General features: G+C 36.5%; 2 protein-coding genes across 2 annotated transcripts in view; one reads left to right on the top strand and one right to left on the bottom strand.

Annotated features, from left to right (window-relative positions):
• Window positions 1-22009, top strand: part of LOC127966581 (ras-related protein Rab-3C-like) — a 78893-nt gene that overhangs the window by 30940 nt on the left and 25944 nt on the right. The gene's annotated exons all lie outside the window — the stretch shown is intronic.
• On the bottom strand, window positions 15946-20453 carry LOC127966580 (serine/threonine-protein kinase PLK2-like). Its single transcript, XM_052567683.1, has 14 exons — window positions 20218-20453; window positions 19841-19948; window positions 19639-19755; window positions 19425-19554; window positions 19043-19226; window positions 18759-18957; window positions 18515-18662; window positions 18336-18430; window positions 18118-18253; window positions 17943-18023; window positions 17700-17859; window positions 17488-17617; window positions 16896-17006; window positions 15946-16806 (listed from the first exon to the last, which is right to left on the bottom strand). The coding sequence occupies exons 1-14, from the start codon at window positions 20425-20427 to the stop codon at window positions 16615-16617; spliced, it is 2001 nt and encodes a 666-aa protein (XP_052423643.1). The 5' UTR covers window positions 20428-20453; the 3' UTR covers window positions 15946-16614.

Below are 22009 nucleotides of genomic sequence, written 5' to 3'. Positions count from 1 at the left end.
TGGAGTGCAGTGAGTGCAGGCTGATTCTTTGAAAGTACACTGATCATGGTCTGATCTGATCTGGTTTAACACATCAAGCTGTTCCTGATCTAATCTGGACCCAAAGAAGATCTCTTTTTGTCATACCCACCTCGTTAATGGACTCTAACTAATGAGATGTATTTTCTAACGGCAGAACACAGTAGGGTCTTGGCTGTATCTAAGATAAGCTTTTGTCCTGAGAGTTTCATTACTGGATTCAGTGAAACATTCATAATAGGGTCATTTGTCTTTTCGGTGGGCTGTCAACTGTGATTTTTGATTCCAGCCTAAAGATATTTTATCATCGTCCCCGTGTGACAGAGATGAACTCTATTTGTAGAACGTCCCAATAATGAAACTATTCTCCAGTCTGAAAATGAAGTGTCAAATGTCTTGCCGTCTGCAGTGTGAGGTCTGCCTCCAAGCTCTGTTAAAATAAGACGAAATTCAGTAATAATATACCGTAAATTATGTGCTAGAGGAAAAAAAGACAAATATTTAAAGCAAAGCAAAGAATAGAGCAATGTACTCTATGTAGTTTTGTATTCAGTTTCAGGGGAACCACTGAATTTGAATTTTTGATTTTACTATATATAATTTATTATTATTAATTTGTTACTGTTGCACACAGTTTTTTCAAAGGTGCCACCCTCAAGCCATCCAAGATCTAATTTATTTTGTTTCTTCATCAGAACAGATTTGCAGAAATGTAGCAGTACATCACTTTCTCACCAATGGATGCTGTGTAGTGAATGGGTGCCGTCAGAATGAGAGTCCAAACGGCTGATACAAACATTACAATAATCCAGATCACTCCACTCCATCAGTTAACATCTTGTGAAGTGAAAAGAGGTGTTTGTTAGAAACAAATCCATTGTTAAGGCTTTTTTAACTTAATATGCTTCCAGCTAAAATACAAGTCCACTGTCTGTAATATTGAGAAAAAGTCATTTGTCTGAATCAGGAGAGAAATATGCATGAATCAAGCACCAGCACATTTCTAAACCAAATATATGTTTGATGTGAGAGGACAACCAACAGGAGATGGACTTTTTCACTGGAGGAAGTGTTATATTAAAGACTTAACTCCTTGAAAGTGTCAGAAGGAAAGTTAGACTGGTTTGGAGAAATATGAGGGCTACTAAATAATGATCCCCATATCAACACCCAAACCACCCAGAACAACACATATAGAAGAAGTGATTTTTGTGAGGCCGGAAAGTGCTAAAATCTAGTTATTTTGCAGTTTTTTTTTTAATGCTAAAATGTCAGCTGTAAACATGCACACCTGCTGATGTATGCAGCGTTTCTTGTTGACACTTTAATTGTACCGTTAAAGTTTATGTGGATATTTTTATAGCCTCCCTAAGGATGTGAATAAACTTCTGAAATCTTCTGTTCTGGTAAATTAACCACCCTCTTTCTAAGAGGAGCTGTCAACAGGAGCACTGTGAATTATTTACACGAAAAGATGAGAGAGCGAATAGAAATTCTAAACAAAAAAGAAACCAAAAGCCGGGATAATGCAATGTAGCATGATTATGTGAAACCATAGCTGTACTTTGCACATGAATGAACTCTTGGCATGACTCTGAATGTCTCTTTGTCCTGTTTGTTGCACTGCGATTGTTCTAGCTGTGAGATTTTTTGTTGTTGTTGGTTTATGGCGGCTCTTGTCTGGGCATGTTAGTGAAGGTGTTTTCCTTTTGTTTGGTGACTCAACCCTTGGCCCGGGCTGTTATTGTTGCGACCTGTGTGTTTCAGTGCCGGAGGTTTCCCAGCGTGTACCTCAGTTTCGGTGGAGGTGCTCAGGTGTTTGGAATGTGATTGCTGAGGGAGTGTCGAGCAGAAACCTTTATACAGTGGACACAAGACCAGCTTCTCAAATAACTCACACTGAATTTACTGTTTACATAGACACTATCTTTTCATGCATTACATTCATTTACACTAATGAATGACATAATCTATCTATCTATCTATCTATCTATCTATCTATCTATCTATCTATCTATCTATCTATCTATCTATCTATCTATCTATCTATCTGTCTATCTATTTGTCTATCTGTCTGTCTATTCTTCTGTCTGTCTGTAGCCCCTTTCACACTGCCATTCCGGCAAATACACAGGTAAAGTGTTCCAGCAATTGTTCCTGGTTCACTAGATTTTGCACTTTCACACTGCCAGTGATTACCCGGTATATGTGCGTGCTTTCACACACAACCCTTGAAGATCCCGTAACGACACGTGACATCAGCGCGTGACGTGTAATGTACGAGTCGACAACGCTAGGCACGTTATACTTTCACTGAAGCAAGCAAACGATCTCGGCGTCAGCGCGTAAAGTGAGGAACTAACTGATCTCTGCTTCATTACAGTTTGCACATATGTTTTTGTCGCGAACGTTGATCTTCCTTCAAAATAATATAACGCGCGTCATCACTTCGACACGGAATTAGATCTGGCTTTTGTTCACACAGCGATCGTCCCGGGTCGAACCCCGCAATGTTACTAGGTACCTGTCCCGGGTTCAATGCGGTAATCAATCCCAGGACGTGGTTGCTTTCACACAGAAGGCGACCCGGCAATGTTCCGGAAATATTGCGGGTCCGACGTGCAGTGTGAAAGGGGCTTGTGTGTCTCTTCTTCTGTCTGTTATTCTATCTGTCCGTCTGTCTAACGTTCTATTATCCATCCATCCATCCATCCATCCATCATTTCAAAACATTTTTGTGCATTTTTAAACATTTGCCATTAAAAAAATAAATATCAGTTGTTTTTTTATTGTAATATTTCTGTTAGCATATTTATAAACTAGTGCTAATCTGTTAAGATTTACATTAAACTTATAGAGACCACATTTAAAAATAGATTGTCATGTCTTCATAGCAAAATAAGCAAAATAAAATCATCAATTTAAAAAATATTTAAATACTGCATGACTATTATTTTTTTACTTCAAGTAAAGCTCTCTCAAGTATTTTTTTTTTTACTTATTTACTGAAAACCTTGATTATGAAAGGTACATTATCATTATTAGTAAATCATAATTACATAACTCCTAATCTGCCACATACTGTGATGGACAGTTTATCCGTCTTGATTGATTTATTGTGCCTGTTTATTTGTAGAAATCCTGCTCATCATGATGCTCACTGACCAGAAACGTTCTTTTTATTTTTGTCCCACATGACGTGAAATCCTCCACTCTCAGATTGATTGATGAGGATCTGAACTTCTACAAACCCTTCCAGTTTAGGGATTTCATTTCAATGACTTTGTGCTTTTGAGCAACCTAATTCTGCTTCTGTGTCTTCTGCATTATTGCAGAAACTGTCAAATGAAACTGTATACCTGTAGTGATGAAGACTTCATAAGAATGAACCACCCACCTCGTAGATGTCCTGTAATACCTGCAGGGCTGATATAGAAGATGCTGATGTCAGTAAGGCTTCTGTTTTGTTTTATTACCAGTAAAACATGCAGGAGTCTTGCCTGAGTGCATGGATTCAGGATGTGTTGACAAGAGAATAAATGGAATTTATTAAGTGTAAATCTGAGCCAGATCTGCAGCATAGATGTTACTGAAACAGTTGCTTCTGCACATGGTTCTCTGATAAATACTATAATGTTTTTTGTCAGGCGGGGAAAAACAAGAAATAAATTGTGTTTATTGTGCACAGTGAATTGTGTTTAGACTGAATTCAGTCGATCGAGTCACATTAAACCTTAAAAACAAAAGAAAATATATAGTGTATAATAAAAATTGCATTGTGACATTATTTTTATGACAGTTAACCTCCCAGTGCTCACAACTGTAATACATTTGGACATGATCATGTGTATAATTGCTTGTCTATAATTTTATTACGCACTTACATGAGTGTTTTTTATAATTTCACTGTAAAAAAGGCAATTTTATTTATTTATTTATTTATTAATTATCCCGATTTTGGTGTAAATGTGACCTGGACTTCCATCTATCCATCCATCCATTCCTCAGTCAAAACATCTGTGTGTTAATGACCATTTTTTTACATTTTAGTTTAATATTTGATTCTTATTATTGATTATTTTTTTATTCATTTTTTTTTATCTTGGTTTGAATGTGATCTGAACACGTTTTCATGAGATTCAACCATTTATCCATATCTTATCTTCCAAGGCTGACCTCAAATTCAAGTCTGCATTACATCACGGCCCCTGAGCTGAAGTGAAACTCTCAAGCTGAAATCAAACCGTCAAACTTGTTTCCTCACCAGTTACAGCCACTTCCAGGAATTTTGTACTGTTATTTTTCCACAGAATGAACCCAACACTTATGAGTAATTGTGCACATAACATACTATGGCATGTGCAGTCAAATTAGGCCTTGCATTGTACATGAAATCAATAGAATCAGTCAGATTTTATTGTTTTTTTGTTCAGTCTGAACCAACGTTAGACAGTCCAGCTGTTTTTAGCTAGTTTAAAGTTAAACAAAAGCCTATTTTCTTCTTTCACTGGAGTAAAATGTCTTTTATACAGAGCCCCGCATATGACATGCAAGAAAAAATAAATAAATTGTGCGCTCATACGATTACTAATGCGTTCTCTCAATTTACTATTGCGTTCGAATTAGTAAATTGTGCGCACAATTTATAAATCGAGTGAACAAAATAGTAAATCGAGGGTATGCAATAGTAATCATGTGCATGTTTTAGTACATTGAGGGAACGAATTAGTAAATTGTGCACATGATTTAGCATAATATTTTTTTCCTACATGTCATGTGCAGGGCTCCGTACTTTTAAGAATTATTTTTTTTTTTTTCTTTTGGGACACTTTTTCAAATCTGAAGGTCATTGCATAAAAAACAAAATGTCTGTGCAAGTCGCTTGCATTCTAAATTTCAAATATATTTATTAAGCAAAATATTTCCCAAAATAAAAGAATACATGTAGAGTTAAAATACATTGTTGCTTATACTTTAGGAGGCCAGTGTGTTTTGTGAGAATATTGGTCATGGATGTCATTCTAGTTTTTCCTGTGGTTTAAGTGGTTACTGTTTGCTTATTCACATAAACATTACTTATAGTTACATCACTTAAAATATTCCAAAGGTTATAGTTTAATCAGTCTGAATGTTATACAGTAGATGAAAAAGCATTCCTGCTGTCTGGGAGGTCGCTGTTCCAGGCCACTGGAAATTCCCTGTGTTTTATGGTCAGTATTGGCTTTAGATTGTAATCATTTTAATATGAGACTTTTTTTTCTGACTCAGGAAAGACTCAGAAAAGAAATCTATTCTGCTCAAAAAGGCTGTATATTTGATTTAAAATTAAACAAGACAATTTAAATGTTTTGTATTTTAATTTATTTTAAATTAAATTTAGTCCTGTGATGCGCAGCTGTATTTTCAGCATTATTACTCCAGACTTCAGTGTCACATGATCCTTCAGAAATCATTCTGATATGCTGATTTCCTGCTCAAGAAATATTTCTTATCAATTTTAAAAACTGCTGTTTCATATTTCTGTGGAAACTGGTAATTGTTTCATATATGTACATATACAGTGCTTAACAAATTTGTTAGACCACCGTCAGTCAGTGTAAGGTTTAACAGCTGCCCTGATTACCAGAATCTGTTTTATGTTTCTGTAATGGTTAATCCACCATTATTTGTAGCTCTTTAATCACAGTATAGTATTTGTAATGCTAAAACAATTATTGCTTTTACGCACAAGTTTTTGAATTTACTGTTTTAACAGAAAGGCAGAAAAAAAACTGTAAATCACTTTATTCGTTTTTTATTCAGATACCCAGTTACAGTCAATAATTACAGTCTAATACATTTAAGAACTTCATGTGCCTAATAAGTTTTAGACCACCTGTCATAATAAAGATAGAACAAATATTTTAGTAAAACATTGTCAAAACATAGTTTAAAACAAGATATATGTGTGGTCATTTATTAGGCAAATAGCAAACTGAAAGAACTGAATAGTCTTTATTTACACTTAATAATAAATAATAAAATAAAATAAATGTAAGGCCTGGTTTGGCCTTGATAATAGCTTGCATTCTTGCTGCCATTGTTTTTATGGCCTCTTGTTATTGACTGTAATTGGGCATCTGAATAAAAAATAAATTATAGAGTGCTTTACTACTTTTTCCGCCTTTCTAGTAAAACAGTACATTTGAAAAGTCATGGACAGCAACAATAACTATAATTTAGCATTAGAAACACTACTGCGACAAAGGTTAGTGGATAATCCTCTCATCCACATGTGCAGATAATACCAGTCTGTCTGCCAGCCGGCCGTCTGCCCAACGGGAATGTCACCAGTGATGTACCATAATTAAATATGTCCATCAGCCTGAGCTCAGCCGGGAGAGACGCCTGTGTGCTGCCGAGGTATTGATGGCTGTTTGTGAAAGTGCTTTAAAATTGTTCTGATAGAAAAAAAAATATTATATAGTTTATTCTTCAGCCTTCAATTGTAAAAGTTTCAACTAGAATTCCAAAAATTTAAATGGAAACAAGAGTCAGCTGATGAATTCAGCAAGAGTGCAGAGTTATAAAATAGTCACCGCACTCTTTAAAATAAAGGTTCTTTATTGGCACCAATGGTTCCACAAAGAGCCTTCACCATAAAAGGAGCCTTTTCATTCCACGAAAGGTTCATTACAGTGAAAAAAAAAAATTAGATTAATAAAATGTTCTTCACACTAAGGAAAATTTTTACTTTTAAGAACTGTTCACTGGAAGGTTCTTTGGGGAACCAAAACTGGTTCTTCTATGGCATCGCTGTGAAAAGCTTTATGTGTAAGAGTGTAGTTGCTGCTGTGTTCTGGGTGGTCGTTAAATTGCTGCTTTTGTGTGTCTCTGTGCCATAGTTGATCTAATGATGTGAAATATACTGTATGTCTTTCATCTGTTTCATCTTTCATCTTCATATGACATTCGCAGAACTTCAGGCACGCTGTCAGTGTTTAGTTTGCTTGCAGAGATTACAGCTTCATCCCAAACTGTGAGTTCTTTGAATGAACACAAAACATTTGTAAAAGAGGTCAATGTTGAGCACAAAAGCTTGATATGCTTCTGAGCTGTTTGGTGGGTTTCATTTGTTGAGATGGGCAGTCTAGCTAGTGTTTGCTTATGAGTCTTTGCACCTGGCGTTTGTCAGTAGCTGCTGTTTGACATTTATTTAAACTGAGGGGGTTGCAGGCACATCACTGATTAAATGAGATGCTCCTCTGTGTTTTATGTAGAAGATTATTTTATAGTTTTAGTAACGTTTTATTGTTTCTCCTATAGGTCTATACTTTTGAACAATTAACATTTCTTAATATTAAGCCTAAAATGTGTTTTAATTTGTCACTGTTGATGAGGATTGCATGATCTTTGCATAATATTGGTCTTAAAATGCATGATATTTAAAGTGCACCTAAACTATACTTGCAATAGTTTCACTATAGGACAGTCAAATATACTTCAGTATATCTTTAGTTGGACTTCAGCACTACTTCTGCACAATTAAAGTGCTCTAAGCACAAAATTAGTTGTTCAAATGTTCAGCATTTTTTCTGAATGGCAACAGTGCACAAATCCACAGTCAAACCTGAGGGTTTGTCAGTGTTCACGAGTCAGTGGTTCACTTTCACTCTAAGCGCATGCTGACCGTTGCTAGGCTGAGAGGATGTGAAGTGTTTGAGCAGTGACTGAATGTCTCTGTCACCTCCTTCATTTCCTCTGGCATCTCTGACCTTAATGTGTGAGGCAAGCCAAGCAGGATCCCGTTCACGTTTGCCCGGAAAGTGTCATGCAGATGTCAGTAGAGCACGGTCTGATATCAATGTGCATGTGACTGATGACTCAGTCGTATATAACCACAACATTGTGGTGTGTTTAATGATTAATGTGCAAAAATCATGCCGCATCCACAATCATTATTGAAATGTGGTGGATTCATTTTATTATGGTGGTTTAAAGGCATTTTGCATTCACAGGGCACAATTGATGAATACATTTTAGATACAAATGTATGTTTAAATAACACCGCCAGATTTAAGATTGGAGTGAGTGAGATTAATGGCATTTACAGGAAATGGAGACCGTCCCTGTGCAAATGTTAGCAGGTTTAGTGAAGGTGGTGTCAGATATTGCACAAACTGTATGTGGCAGAGAGAGAGAGCAGCACATGAGAACTGTAGAAATCCTTTTTACGAATCAAGAATTTTACATATACATCATTTATTTATTAATCACATTTTTGATATTACGTGATTTGCTTGGAGCATTAAATATCTTTTAACAGTTTTTTTTTTTTTTTTTCTGGTTTAATGGATTTCCTGTTCCCATTTTTATATGCTTCGCCTAGGATAACTTTGAAGAAAACTAATGGGAGTGATGTTGAGACTAACCATAAATAAAAAGATAAATAAACCATTGTTTCTAATATTGGCTTTTACTCCCTCCATCCCAGAGCTTATTTACTGAGCTGTTTGTGCCCTGTGGGTTCCCAGGTGTTTTTGGAAACCCTATCCACAAGTAAATACATATCTAGGAGAAAATCAATGTTTTAATAATCTCTCCACAGATTCTATTACATGAACAGCTCACTTCTGCAGCACATGATACATGCCTTTGGGTGACTAGGGCTTGAAATCTTGACAACAAGCCGACTTAATTTTTATATTTGCATTCATGAACTCTCAGCCTGTTGTGATGCTCTCATCAAAGTGCATCTTTTCTTAGGAGGGTCTTGTAATTAAATCCCAGCATCAAACACATCTTATCCTAAAGACAAACCATCAGTTTTATGGAAAGAAAAGGCATGTTATTGTATAGTATGAAATTTCACATTGCTGTCTGCCATGCTAGATGCTCTTTTCCCTACTTCTTTAAACCTAGTCCAGCTGCACAAACAGACTCACGCTCTTAAAAAACACGTCTGTTCAATTAGGGTGACAAACTTACAGTGAACTCCGAGATCAGAGCCTGCACAGGGTGACTGAGTGCTTATAGATTTACATTTCTTTGCTAACATTTCTTTGCTTATGATTTTCTTGTGCATCCTTGATTCTTTTAAAGCAATGGTTAACCAAAAATGTAAAATAGCTGAGAATGTTCTCCTTCTTAGGCCATATAGGATTTGATGAGCTTGTTTCTTCTTGGGAGCAGATTTGAAGAAATTACATCAATTACTCACAAATGGATGCTCTGCAGTGAATGGGTGCCGTCAGAATGAGAGTCCAAACAGCTGATTAAAACATCACAATAATCCACAAGTAATCCAAACCACTCCAGTCCATCAGTTAATTTCTTGTGAAACCAAATGCTGCGTGTTTGTAAGAAACATTAATCTATCATTAAGATATTTATAATTTTAAACCATTCCTTCAACCTAAAATATGAGTCCTCTATCCATAATGATGCTACCTCCAGTGAAACAGTCATCTTGTCTGAATCAGCAATCTGAAATCTAAACACTGTTTACAAGCTAAAATAGTTCTTGAAGTGTGGGATGAAAACAGGAAAACAACTTTTCCACTGGAGAAGCGTTATTATGGATCATATGTGACAGTTTATAGAAAAAAATGTCTTAATGATTGATTTGTTTCTTGCAAACATGCAGCTATTTGCATCAGAAGATATGAACTGATGGACTGGAGTGGTGTGGATTATTGTGGTGTTTTTATCAGCTGTTTGGACTCTCATTCTGACGGCACCCATTCACTGCAGAGCATCCATTGGTCAGACAGTGATTTAATGATAAATTCCTCCAAATCTGTTTCTGATGAAGAGAACTTCAACAAACTCATCTTGGATGACCTGATGGTGAGTAACTTTTTAATTTTGGGGTGAACAATTCCTTAAAGTATAACCTTGCTTCTTTTAAAATCTAAAAAAAAGTCCCAAATGAGACAATAGTTGCTGTGCAGTAAGAGTATAGAGCTTTGAAATAATAACAGCTTAGATGACTTTGGCAAATCTGAGTACTGTTTAACACATTATTACCATCTCTTCTAAGAATTTGTAAAATTATAGGAGTCCTTCCTCAGGAGAAACATCAGAGAGATTGAAAAGAAGTAAGAAATTGCAACAGGATATTCAGTAAGAAAAACTGCAGGGATGTGATTTTATCAAACAGTTGACAGCAAGCTAAACAAGCAGTAATCTAATTGAGAAGGAAAATTAATTTTTATCTCATGTTGAGTTTAAGGAAAAGGTTTTTCTAGTGTGAGAAACCAAAATGAAAGTCTAGAAAGAGTTAAAACTGTTTTTGTATTCTCTCAGCACTCATTTTTATGTACACCCATTAAAATTAAGATTGCTGTTTTTCATTATCAGTCCACTCTGTTTGCATTTTCCATTTGGAAAGCCATTATTCTGACTATCTCTTCCAGTTTTACAAGACTGAACTGATATTTTAGTCTACCAAATGATTTTTTGTTCTTTCTTTTTAGCTTCCCAGTGGAACATTAGGTCAAATGTAAAGATTTATATTTTCATAACAATGTGCAAAGAGTAAGAACGTGTTCAAATGCTCCTTTGAAAGCTCTTTTGTGATGGTGAAATCTTCACTCCTACACAACCACAAGCCCACTATTCTGCACACGCAAGCGACTCCTGAAGCCCCATTGTGTGGCAATGTACATTGCATACAGTATCGGCTGTGTTGTAACAATTGTCTGCATTGTGTTTGCTTCTTTCAGTAACACACAGTTTGCACACTGTACATACTGTCTGCTGCGCTGAGCCGCATTAGCAGTGATTTCCTCAGAAATTAAGGCATGCAGACATAGTAATTTGCTTTGTCTGATTCATAGAAAAATCCAACAAAGTTCTTTTTGTCCGTTTAACCCTGTGAAACCCAACATATAATAATAGTCAGAAAATTTTAATTTTAAGTATCATTTCTGAAACGGCTCACTTTATTTGGTAAATTGAGAATATAGAGGAAAAACATTTTATCTCTAATTTTTATTCGGAAGCTCAAACTGAGTAAAAATATGCAAATTGGTGCAGATGCTATTATTTATATGGTCAAAAAGTAAGAGGAAATTATGATAGCTTGCAATGGAAATCAGTGAGATCTTTATAACAGACTACTACTCACATAAAATATATTTATAAAATTTAAATAAATGGTTTTATGATCAAAGCTTTGTAGTTTTAAACTTAGAATGCAATGCAATACAGTGATGATTATATGAACAAATGCAATGATGAGATGAGCAAATAAAGGTTCGTCAGAAGCCTAATGGTCATATTTGCTGTTCACATTTTAACATGATTTTTCTTTACGTATAGTAAACTTAAGTGAAATATTACAAACGGTATTTAAGCTTTTATTTTGTTTACTTTATAAAAAACATTAAATATTTCACCCCAAAAAGACACACAAACCACAATCTAACATTTGTACAATTATATTAAAAGGCCTTTTATTTGCTAAAAAAAAAGGTCTAAACTAAACAACTAAACAGTCAGATGCCAAAAGGAATGTAGATTGTACACAACCGGTTTAACAGCAGATTTTTGATCATGTTGATAATTTAAATGCTTAGAAAGTTGTGTGTCAGATATGATAGATTGGGCTTTATAGGGTTAATTCATTAACAAAAGAGCATCTGAATTCTCTTCTGCTCCAGGAGAAGAAAGTTTCAAAGTCAGCTTAAAAGCATCATTTTATCCCTGCTTCCTTCGTTCCTTATTGCATGTTATTCTAAAGAAATGAATTGTCTTCAGAGTCTCATGGAATGCCATCCCCTCTCAAACACTAGAGGAGAACAAGGAGAAATATCTGAGGAACAGGAGGCCTGTAAGCAAGCCTCTCAGTTTAATCTTGACTTGTTCTCAGTACTGAAAAACTGGAGAAGTTAAACAGTTTATCGTTTGTGATTTTTATTTCCTGTAGGAACTCAGAGTGGTTAGATGCAGTAGTAGATAGAGTACTGTACAATCTTAAGAAAGGGAATCTGTGAGAAAAAGCCGTCAGGTGTGTTGAGGAATGTCAGGTGTGGTCCTGTTGAGGAAACCGGGCGGCTCGAAGATATATGTGTTCATTTCCCACTCTGCCAAACGGCATGAATGAACTCGTTGCAAAGCCACAAATATGCAGTAAACAGCATTTCTGTGGAGGTTTTAAAAGTTCATTCACTTCCTTAAAGACAAAGCATTTTAATTAACAACTTACAATGTAAAAAAAAAATAAAAAAAATCACAACATGGGTGCATCTCAGAAAGAAATGTCCATGCTCAGTTTCCACCTAAAAATAAAATTAAATAAATAAACAAATAGGCATATCTTTTGGGGCATTTATTATTATTTGCATTTCCGTTTAAAGCTGTTTGGTATTCAGTCCTTACAGATTCACTATATTCTCTTTAATGTGTAATATAATTTATCTTTTTTTTTTTTTTTTTTTTTAGTGATTTCTACCTTTTAGTGAGATTTATTCAAGAAGCTGCATTCACATGACTCTCATTGTAAAAATCTCTTGACTTTTTCGTGCTGGAATCCGAGCTTATGTGATGCTTCATGTGATATGAAAACTCTTGTGCACCATCTTGATGAAACCCTCCGACTTACATTACGCTCAGATATACTGCATCAAATTTCTCTGTGAGATGAAGACTGTTTAGGCACGTCAATGGAAGGCTTGAGTCGATGAATTAGTCCTAAAAGCATCTCAGATTACTTCAAGACGGAAATGTCTGCGTCTGTTGTGGTGCAGAGCTGACGTGTTGAGGTCTTGCATGGACGACAGATTCAGACACGGACAAGTACATGAGAATCTGGAGCAAATGTGTGAGGTGTCCGTGTAATGTAGGACACTTGGACACTACTGAAGGATGCTGGATTTGCCAGCAGATGGGTGTTAAGTAATCAGGCATGATTCATTGTCTTCACATGTTGTTTGCCATCTCTTGAGAAAAAACATGGAAGAACTGTATCCTCATTTATGACACAATTCACTTGTTTATGTCACAGTGTGCTTCCTGTTGCATGCATAATCAACTGGTTTAGTCGAATGGATTGTTATGCATAAACAGATAGTACTGTACTTCGTGTTTACAGTGTAAAGTTGTGGCTTAGGTTCCTCAGAGTGAAATATGTGTTGACTGTTCATGAAAGACATGAACCACATGAACAATACTGCATGTCTCGAGGTATTTGAGGTCAATAATGACACTGTGGCAAACATGCCATATGCAGTAGCTCATAACCACTTATTGTGATTTATCATTTGTGCTTTGCTCTCTTTGTCCACATCTAGGATGCAATTCTGCAAACAGTTCCAGAGATTGTCTAATTATATCAGCGGCACTTATGAGGGAATTCATTAAGAGAATTAGCACAGAGCATTTTCATTACAAGAATGAGTTCTGATGTGCAGCTGTACTCAGAGTTTTCATGTCAGTAGAACATGTTTGCTAAGTGTTTTTTTTTTTTTTGCCTTGAAAATGCCAAAATTGATGATTTACAATTTTGAAGCTTTATTTATTCATTTATGCTATTTTGTTGTTGTCATTGTTGCTTTTATGGAAAAACAACAACAGTAACTATGAAGATAATTTATAAACATTATAAACATGTTTTTGTGTTATTTATTTTTATTTAAATATATATTTCTATAAATATGAATTTATCCAATGTTCTTTTATTACTTTTATTTTATTGTTTGTTTCATTTGCTGTACAATATTAAAGCATACATAATCTATTATCATTATTATTATTGCTGTTGTTGTTATCAATGAAAATAACAAATCAAAATTATTATTATTCAAATCATTTATGAACATTATTAAAATTGTTGTTGTTGTTAATTATATGTGAAGTATATATTATTTGCATATTTTTAAATATCAAATGATTTATTTATTTGTTTTACTCTAAAGATACAGCAATATTAAAGCATCAGTAATAATTTGTTGTTGTTAATGATATTTAAAATAAATGTATTTTTTTAATCAATAAAATCATTAATTTAATTTACTGCTATTGTTTATTTTATTTTCATTTGTGATTATTACAATAAGTATTTATGATTAATATTTATATTATTATTAGTAATTATTATTATTAATTCCTTCAATTTTCTTGAGGTCCAGTCATTTGTTCTTGTGTGCTGAAAGTCTGTGTAACAGCACAGATAATTGTCCTGGTCAATATAGAGTGCCGTGTTGGTGTTATATAACTCAAAAAGTGTTATTTTGTGAATTCTGCCTGTTAAGTAATCTGGCATTGACTCAGAGAAGACAAAATGGCCTACATTTCAAAGTGACAGATGATGCTAGAAAGAGACTCCAGGCAGCCAACTGTGGGGCTATACTGATCTTGGACAACAAATGCGTCTCTGTTCCTAGAATCTTTCCTCATCAGGGCCAAGAGAGACGACTTACCAGCTGGCTTGATATGAAGATGAAAAATGTAAACTGAAGCTTGACATGGTAGCCCCCCACCTAACAATTAAATACATATTCACAATGACCCAGGATTACATCATACTGTATGTCAACTCTTTCTAATGTAAATAATGGCCAGCATTGACTACTGTTTTCAGAATGAGATCTCCTCCATTGATGTTTGCCATGGAGCCTCAGTTATTCCAAGATAAAACATTTTCAACTTAAAAGCAACTAGCTGGGTGATGGTTTCAGATATATGTTTGATATATACCATACTGGTTACCATCTTCATATACAATGATAGTTTGGGGATTGTTCTTCCGAAAATGAATACATTATTTCCCACCCTCATGTTGTTCCTTATTCATGGCGTTATGGAAATAAAAGCGTTTTTCAGGATGACAGCTTCAGTCACCATACACTTTTCATATGGAAAGATTCAATCTCAAGATTTCAAAATCTTAATGGTTCTAAAATAGGTTTTGTTTTTGCGACTAATTCTCATTATTTACTAGTTGCTTACCATGCATATTACTAGCATGTTGGCTGTTTATTAGTTCTTAATTATAGCAAATATTAATGCCTTATTCAGCATGACCGTATTTAAGATCCCTTAATCCAACCACATGCCTAAACTTAACAACTACCTTACTGACTCTGAGGCAAGAACTGGTCCTGAAACTAAAGTGTGACCATTTTGATTCAAAATACATATTTTTATTTTGTGTTGTGAAATGTGATTTAGAAAGGTCTAAGTCATTGTAAAATCTCTTAACTTTTTGTGTTATTGATCATGAGATTTTGAGCTAATGTGATTGTTCATGTTATTTTGAGACACCAAAATTTAAGTCTTATTGGTTTGGAATGACATGAATGTAAGGAACTATAGGATTTTCATGTTTGGGTGAGCTGTCCTTTTAAATTGCACAAAGAGAAGGTTGGTTATGTCCTAAACGTGTTTTTTATTCTTTTTTTTTTCTAAGGAATGGATTTTGTGCAGTTCATAATCTATAAAAGAAGCATTGGGAGCCATCTGTGTTCAGATGCTTTTGATTTGATTCATTGTGTAAACCTTTCACAAGCTTTTCACTGATCTTTTGTGCACTCCATTTATCTTTAAATTATGACTAATTATTACAAATGAGTTAATTATTGCATGATGAAATGACCTACAATGTGTTGTTTGTCAGTGAAAGTGTAAAGCTTCATTATTTCTTTCGAGTGAGAATCAAAAATAGGTTGCAGGTCTGTTCTAAATGCAAAAGAATGAGTAGTAGTTATTGCCCAGTACAAGTCCAGTTTTTCCTTGTTTTAATGTAGTGCATGTGAGGGCTTGAGAGTGAAGCTTGGGGAGCTTGTGCTGGGCAGACAGTAGGTGGTGAAACAACACTATCTTTTCTTATTTTTCTTCCCTTTTGTAAGCATAATGTCTGTTTTTGAAGTCACTTCATCGTGCCTCTGGAGATTTACGTAATCGACTGCTTTGGCACTTCAAAGAAGAAACAAAGTACACAACCTCCACGATATTATTCATCTTTAATCTTCATACAAACATCAAGACAAGACAAATGGCGATTGTGGTTTTGCCACTGGCCTTGCATAATGAGTATGTCGTAACTCCCATGATGGCCCGGGAGATCGACGTACAGTAAAAGGACAAAGCGCCAGTCACGGTTATTGTAACGAACAATTAAATAACATGTGCTCACATACCCCGACATAATTCTAAGATTGTCTTTATTAAATAAATAAATACTGGGTTCTTTCTGATAATAAGTTATGTCCATGGCATTGCAGGTCGTGTCCACACAGTGAAATGCAGCCGGTTCTTCTCCCAACACAGGTTGGGAAGAAACTACAGCATCGGATCGTTTGACGACGCAGCACGTGTCCTTAAGCAGGAATGTTTTCACAGTTAAATGAAATCTGCTCTCAAGAGAGCTACATCCAAGCACCCCACCTTGCTGAAACCTCCTTGCCTCAACATTAACACCTCCGTTTGGCTTCAACAAAGCAAGATTTCTGCATTAAAAAAAAGATAAACTATTTGTCACGATTTCATCCTTGCCTCTGGTCCCAGCCCAGCTCGTTTGCAAAACTCCATGACATCTCCTCCCATCTTCGACACTCCCATCCAGCTGTATGTAGTCCACATTCTTGTCCTTTCAAAGCAAAGTACTCCATGGCTTCAGTTGCATCTCTGCAACAGCATGTTAAGTGCATAGTCCATGCGGCTGCGCAGGTCTGTCGAGCAGCCGGACACGAGCAGGGTGCTGAGCTGCAGCGTGGTGGACACGCGGTCCTCGTTGATGTATGTCAGGAGGTATTCCTCGCTCTGATTGCACAGGATGATCTTGGTGTGATCGTGGTAGAAGTTCACCTGTGGGAATAACGTGCGTTTAGCATTCCACGTCAGCATTTCAGTATTAGATGCTTTCGCATTCTAGAAGTACAGACAGGAAGTCTTACCTGGAAAGTGCCATCATTGAAGAGCATCATGAGTGCCCGATCAGACTTGAGCCACTGAAGAAGATACAATCTGGGTTTGCCTGCATCTGTGACATTGGGTAAATCACCTCCCTGTTGAGGAATAGCAAGAAGTATCAGAAAATCTGATGCAAATTGCTTAGTTGTGGATTAAAGACACTCAATATTCAGTAACATTATCTGCACTGACACTTCTAAACAAAACTTGAGCTGAATTATGACACTATTGATTCCTGTAGAGCTGCTTGAAATGACGGTTTCATAATTGATGGATTTTGCAACACTGGCATTGTTTTTGAATGGAATTGAATCAACATTGAACTGACTAGGCTAAATAACGAACGACACTATTGTCTTCTGTAGAGCTGCGTATAGCTGAATTAAACTTGTTTCACAATTTGTTTGAAATGAACTTGAATAAAGACACCACTGCCTTTTTTGTAAGCATTTGAAAAAGTTCTCTATTATTTTATTTTTCTTGTGAAACTGCTGTACTGTATAAAGCACTGCAGTATATAAACAATGATGACTTGATTTGATAGCAATCACATTTCGACCAAGCGAGGACACTTACATCCATCAAATTCTCCTCCATGTAGTGGGCGAAGTATTTTAAGATGGTGACCTGGCCGACAAACTGCTCTGGGGCTTCGCTAGTGGAGAAGACTGAACATTGTCCCAGCTCTGCGTAGTAATGCACCGTCCTGAAGGTCAAAAAGACACATTATTCTTCATGCAATCAATGCTTTATTTTAGCTAAAAAGACATCTGGGATCTTAAACATACTTTTTGTCCGACAGCAGGCTCATGTGAGTGCCGTTGTTGAAGAGAACGCCAACTGTGTGATCTGACAACTGGTAACCAAAGCCGTACTTGTTGGAATAGTCCACCCACTTAGTCACCCACTGGAAGCTGCTGTTCATGCTCTCTTTCGAAATGTCATTAGCTGTGAACGAGAAATCCAAATGGATTAATAAAAGAGACTTTGCATTTGAGAAACAGATGGCGTTCAGATCGTCTGATACGCACCTTCCGGCATGTTCTCCAGACAGCCTCGCAGTACTCTGGCCACGGTGTCTGCAACGCTTCCCATTGTACTGTCCTCAAGACCTGAAGACACAGAAAGCACCAAAACCCATTAGATATCACATTAAAACCTCCATTAACATCCTTAATTTGAAACCCAAAAAAACGTGCAACGTACATTCGCTGCTGCTGCTGCAGCTCCCGAGGGTTCCTCGCACTATCATTCGAATGCTGTCTTTAATGTGCTGTTTGCTGCTGGTGTCCTTCATCGGGACAGCTGGTTTTCCAGCAGCTGGGATGGGGGGTTTACTGTCCTGTGGGAAATTATGGAATGTGGGGTTAGGTTACAATCTTAAAACTATCTGCTCAACTCTGATGAAGGACGAAAGAGCTCACCTCAAGAGTTTGTCTGCAGGGTTGAGGGCTGATTGCCGTTTTCCGGAGGTCAAGGCATAGTCTGTTTATGTCATCCTCCTCCTTGGTTGGTTTATCTGCCAGAAACAAGGCGTTTATTAGTCTGATTATGCAATTTGGGTAATCCAGAAATAGTTTAGGGTAAACTAGTAAGTGCTTACTTTGAGTCTCCAAGTACTTGGCTTTGTCCTTCTTTCCACCGAACAGGGCGGCTGCGGCTTTCTTGAAGAAGCTCTTGGCAGGGCTGGTGTGGTGGAGGTCTGGGGCCGCATGGCAACAGTTAGCAGACAGTCTGTCTGGTGTGAAACCCTGATATAAGAGGGAAAAAACAAGCTCAAAGCCACTGAATATTTAATTGTGTGGGAACTGGTCAAGAAAGTTTTGTTTCCACAAAGAGACACACACCTGGCAGAAAAAGTCGTGGCATAGGATATCATTAAGTTGTGGCCTATCCATTGGGTTTTTGGATAGCATACTGCTGATTAGATGCTTGGCTTGGGGCGACAAAGACGACGGCATGGAATAGCGCGCTTCCCGAATGCACCGGTATGTTTCTTTAAGGTTAGTAGTCTCAAATGGAGGTCTTCCCAAAAGCATGGTATACCTGTTTGGATGCAAATTGTCCATTATAAGCATTTCTGAGACATTTCTGTGAAATCCAAGAGAAACGTTGGCTGATATATACTTACATCACACAACCGAGCGCCCACACATCAGATTCACATCCATGGCCTTGCTTGTTGAGGACTTCAGGTGACAAGTAATTTGGTGTTCCACATATTGTTCTTCTACGGTTCTCGACCGGCTCGAGCTTTGCAGCCAAACCAAAGTCTCCAACCTTGAGCTCCATATACTCATTGATGAAAAAGTTACCTGGGAAGAGCAACAGAATTAGGGTTTATTACATTTACATCTATGCATCTTAAATGTTTTTTTTAAATGATCTGTATTGCATTCAAGGTTGATGTTTTATCAGTTCATGTATTCCCTGCAATAAATCACTTTGCCGCCATATTTGAGCTACAGGAAGGCAGTGTTATTGGGGTTTGAATGTGTGTAATAGTTGCTTACCTAGTTTAAGGTCTCTGTGGAGGATTTCTTGCTCGTGGAGATACTTCAACCCAGAGAGGATCTGTCTTAGGTAGTACCGAACCTCTGGTTCTGTAAGCACCTTTCGGGCCTTGAGAATATGTGCTAGTGACTGTAGAAAAAAAAAACTGTACATGAGCAAAAATATTTCCTACAAGATCTGTTTCCTCAACTGAAGGACGTCGATAGCACTCACCCGTCTGCTGCAGTATTCAAGTAGAATGTAGATATTATCTTTGTCCTCGAAATGGTGGTAGAAGTGAACAATGTGTTTGTGATGCAGGGCTCTGTGCAATTCAATTTCTCTGTCGATCTGTCAATCAAACGGTTGCAAGCTTAATAAACAATTTGAACAATGCAGCCAGGAGCAAATGTGTTACAACAGGAAAGCAAGTTACCTTTTCCCTTTGGTGAGGTTTGGAAACGCGCGTGTGTGGAATGATTTTGGCTGCATACATTTTGCCTGTGCTCAGATCTGTAAATTCATAGCATTTGGCAAAACCACCCTGAGAGAGGGAGAGAGAGAGAGAGAGAGAATGCATTATAAGACAATGACAAACTAGAGCATTACATATAAATATACAGGTATTCAACTGGTATCCTCTTATGTATGCATAACTATTTTTATTGATTTGGTTTCAATATTAACACTTTCAAAGTACAATAGGCTTTCATATGCAGCATGGTATTATCATATTACTGTACTGTGGTATGTAAATAGTGCTCCAAAAATATGATGTTATTATTTTTTCATAATCAAATGTAAAATATTTACCTTGCCCAAAACTTTTCCTCTACAGTAACATTTCCCAGTGGCTGAATCCGTGATGATGCGTGACATTTCCTGCGTGGCATGAGCATTATTGTCCTCTGATTTGCCTCGTCTGCGCTCGGTGGGTCTGTGGTGTGTGTGTTCACACATCTTGCCTTTATTCACAGGCTGCTGCTGATGATGATGGTGTGTTATAGTCCTGAGTATGTCCATGCTCGAGTCCAGACTGGGAGGAATCAGCACAGAGCCTCGCTCTTATAGAAGCGCGCGCCGCTCCGCCCAGTTATTTTATTTTGACTGGCGCGTCACGCGGAGCTGGAACTAGACTCGCGTCTCTGAACAACGTCTTGAAGCGCAACATATGGAACGTCTTGAAGCGCTTTGACATATGGAATATTTTATTCCTGAGATTAGACATATATATAATGCACAGCTGTGAAAACTTTTATTATACTCAATTTAAATTAAATGTATAACTTAAACATAGAAAAATTAACTACAAGAAATAAAATTAATTTTAATTTAATATTGTTTCAGATTGTTCAACCATTTTCTTGTTATTGTTATTCTTATTATTTATCTTTACTTAAATGTTATGTTTAACCCATTTTTTTCACTGAATATTAATTTATTCAATCTGTACATGTAGCTTGTTACAATATTTTGTATCTATAAGTTTGACGCGGACATGCGTAGGCATGTTTTAGACTTTAGAGACTGTATATTACAGTAAAGTTCTCCAGCGCCACCATGTGGTGCATTTACACTAGTTTGATTGGATTTATTTGTGTGGCGCATGTATGACTCATACTGACACTCCTCTTACACACATCCAGCACATTTCTAATAACATCTTGATTTAGATACATAAGAAGCATTTAATCTTCATAGATCCTATTGTTATATTTAGAGCCTACATTTTAGAAATAAATTTTTAAATATGCTTTTGTTTTTACAATTTTCCCCACATAATTGCATAATGTCATGGCTGATGCATTTCTTTCTTTTTTTTTTTTTCTTTATACCAGATTTTCTTATGATTGGCCTATGATTTGACTATAGTGTTAAACATTTCACGTCCTGAAAACTGCCCTACCTCAAAGATCCTTTATTCAACACAACGGTCATCAGTTTTCAGTGTTCTGCAAATGAAGGTGACACATTTTATACAATGCATTGCTTTTCTTAAAGTGGTCTTGAGGGAGAGTGGGAAAATGTTTACTTTTGTTTGGATCAGCTGAAGTGTGTTGATGCTGTTCTGTGGTTCTGCGAAGGCTGGTTTTCAAGTCCTGAAATATAAAGTGTTTACATGCAGAATTCAGTTATTTATAGTTAAATTCAACAGGTAAATATTGATATTGACTGCATGCAAACAATGCAGAGTCACAGTGCAGCTTAATAAAACACAAAACAGTGTAAAATTAAAAGCAGATCCCATTTTCACTTTTTCCCCCCTATTGCTTTTCATGTCTAGCTGACCACATGTCTGATGAATTATTCATCAGTGATGTCAAACTGCAGCCTGGAAGGTTCTTCTGTAGCAGGGTGTATAAAGACATGAATGTATGAAAGAGTGAGGAGCTTATGTTTGCAAGGTTAGTTGGGAGACATTGCACTAAACATAAGTTTTATTTTCCAGCCAAAAGCATCAGTTTTAACTGAGGGTATAGCAGACAGTGTGATGATAATAAGTGTGTAAACATGACAGATTATCATGTTTATCATATCTATTCTGGGTATCCAAGACATGCAAGGCAGCATCTCATATGGCTGTTAGGGAAATTATAAGACAAAT

Source organism: Carassius gibelio, chromosome B10 (genome assembly GCF_023724105.1).
Source record: "Carassius gibelio isolate Cgi1373 ecotype wild population from Czech Republic chromosome B10, carGib1.2-hapl.c, whole genome shotgun sequence".
NCBI lineage: Eukaryota > Metazoa > Chordata > Actinopteri > Cypriniformes > Cyprinidae > Carassius > Carassius gibelio.
Note: the sequence above shows the minus strand (reverse complement) of the source record. Positions and strands in the feature narration are given on the sequence as shown.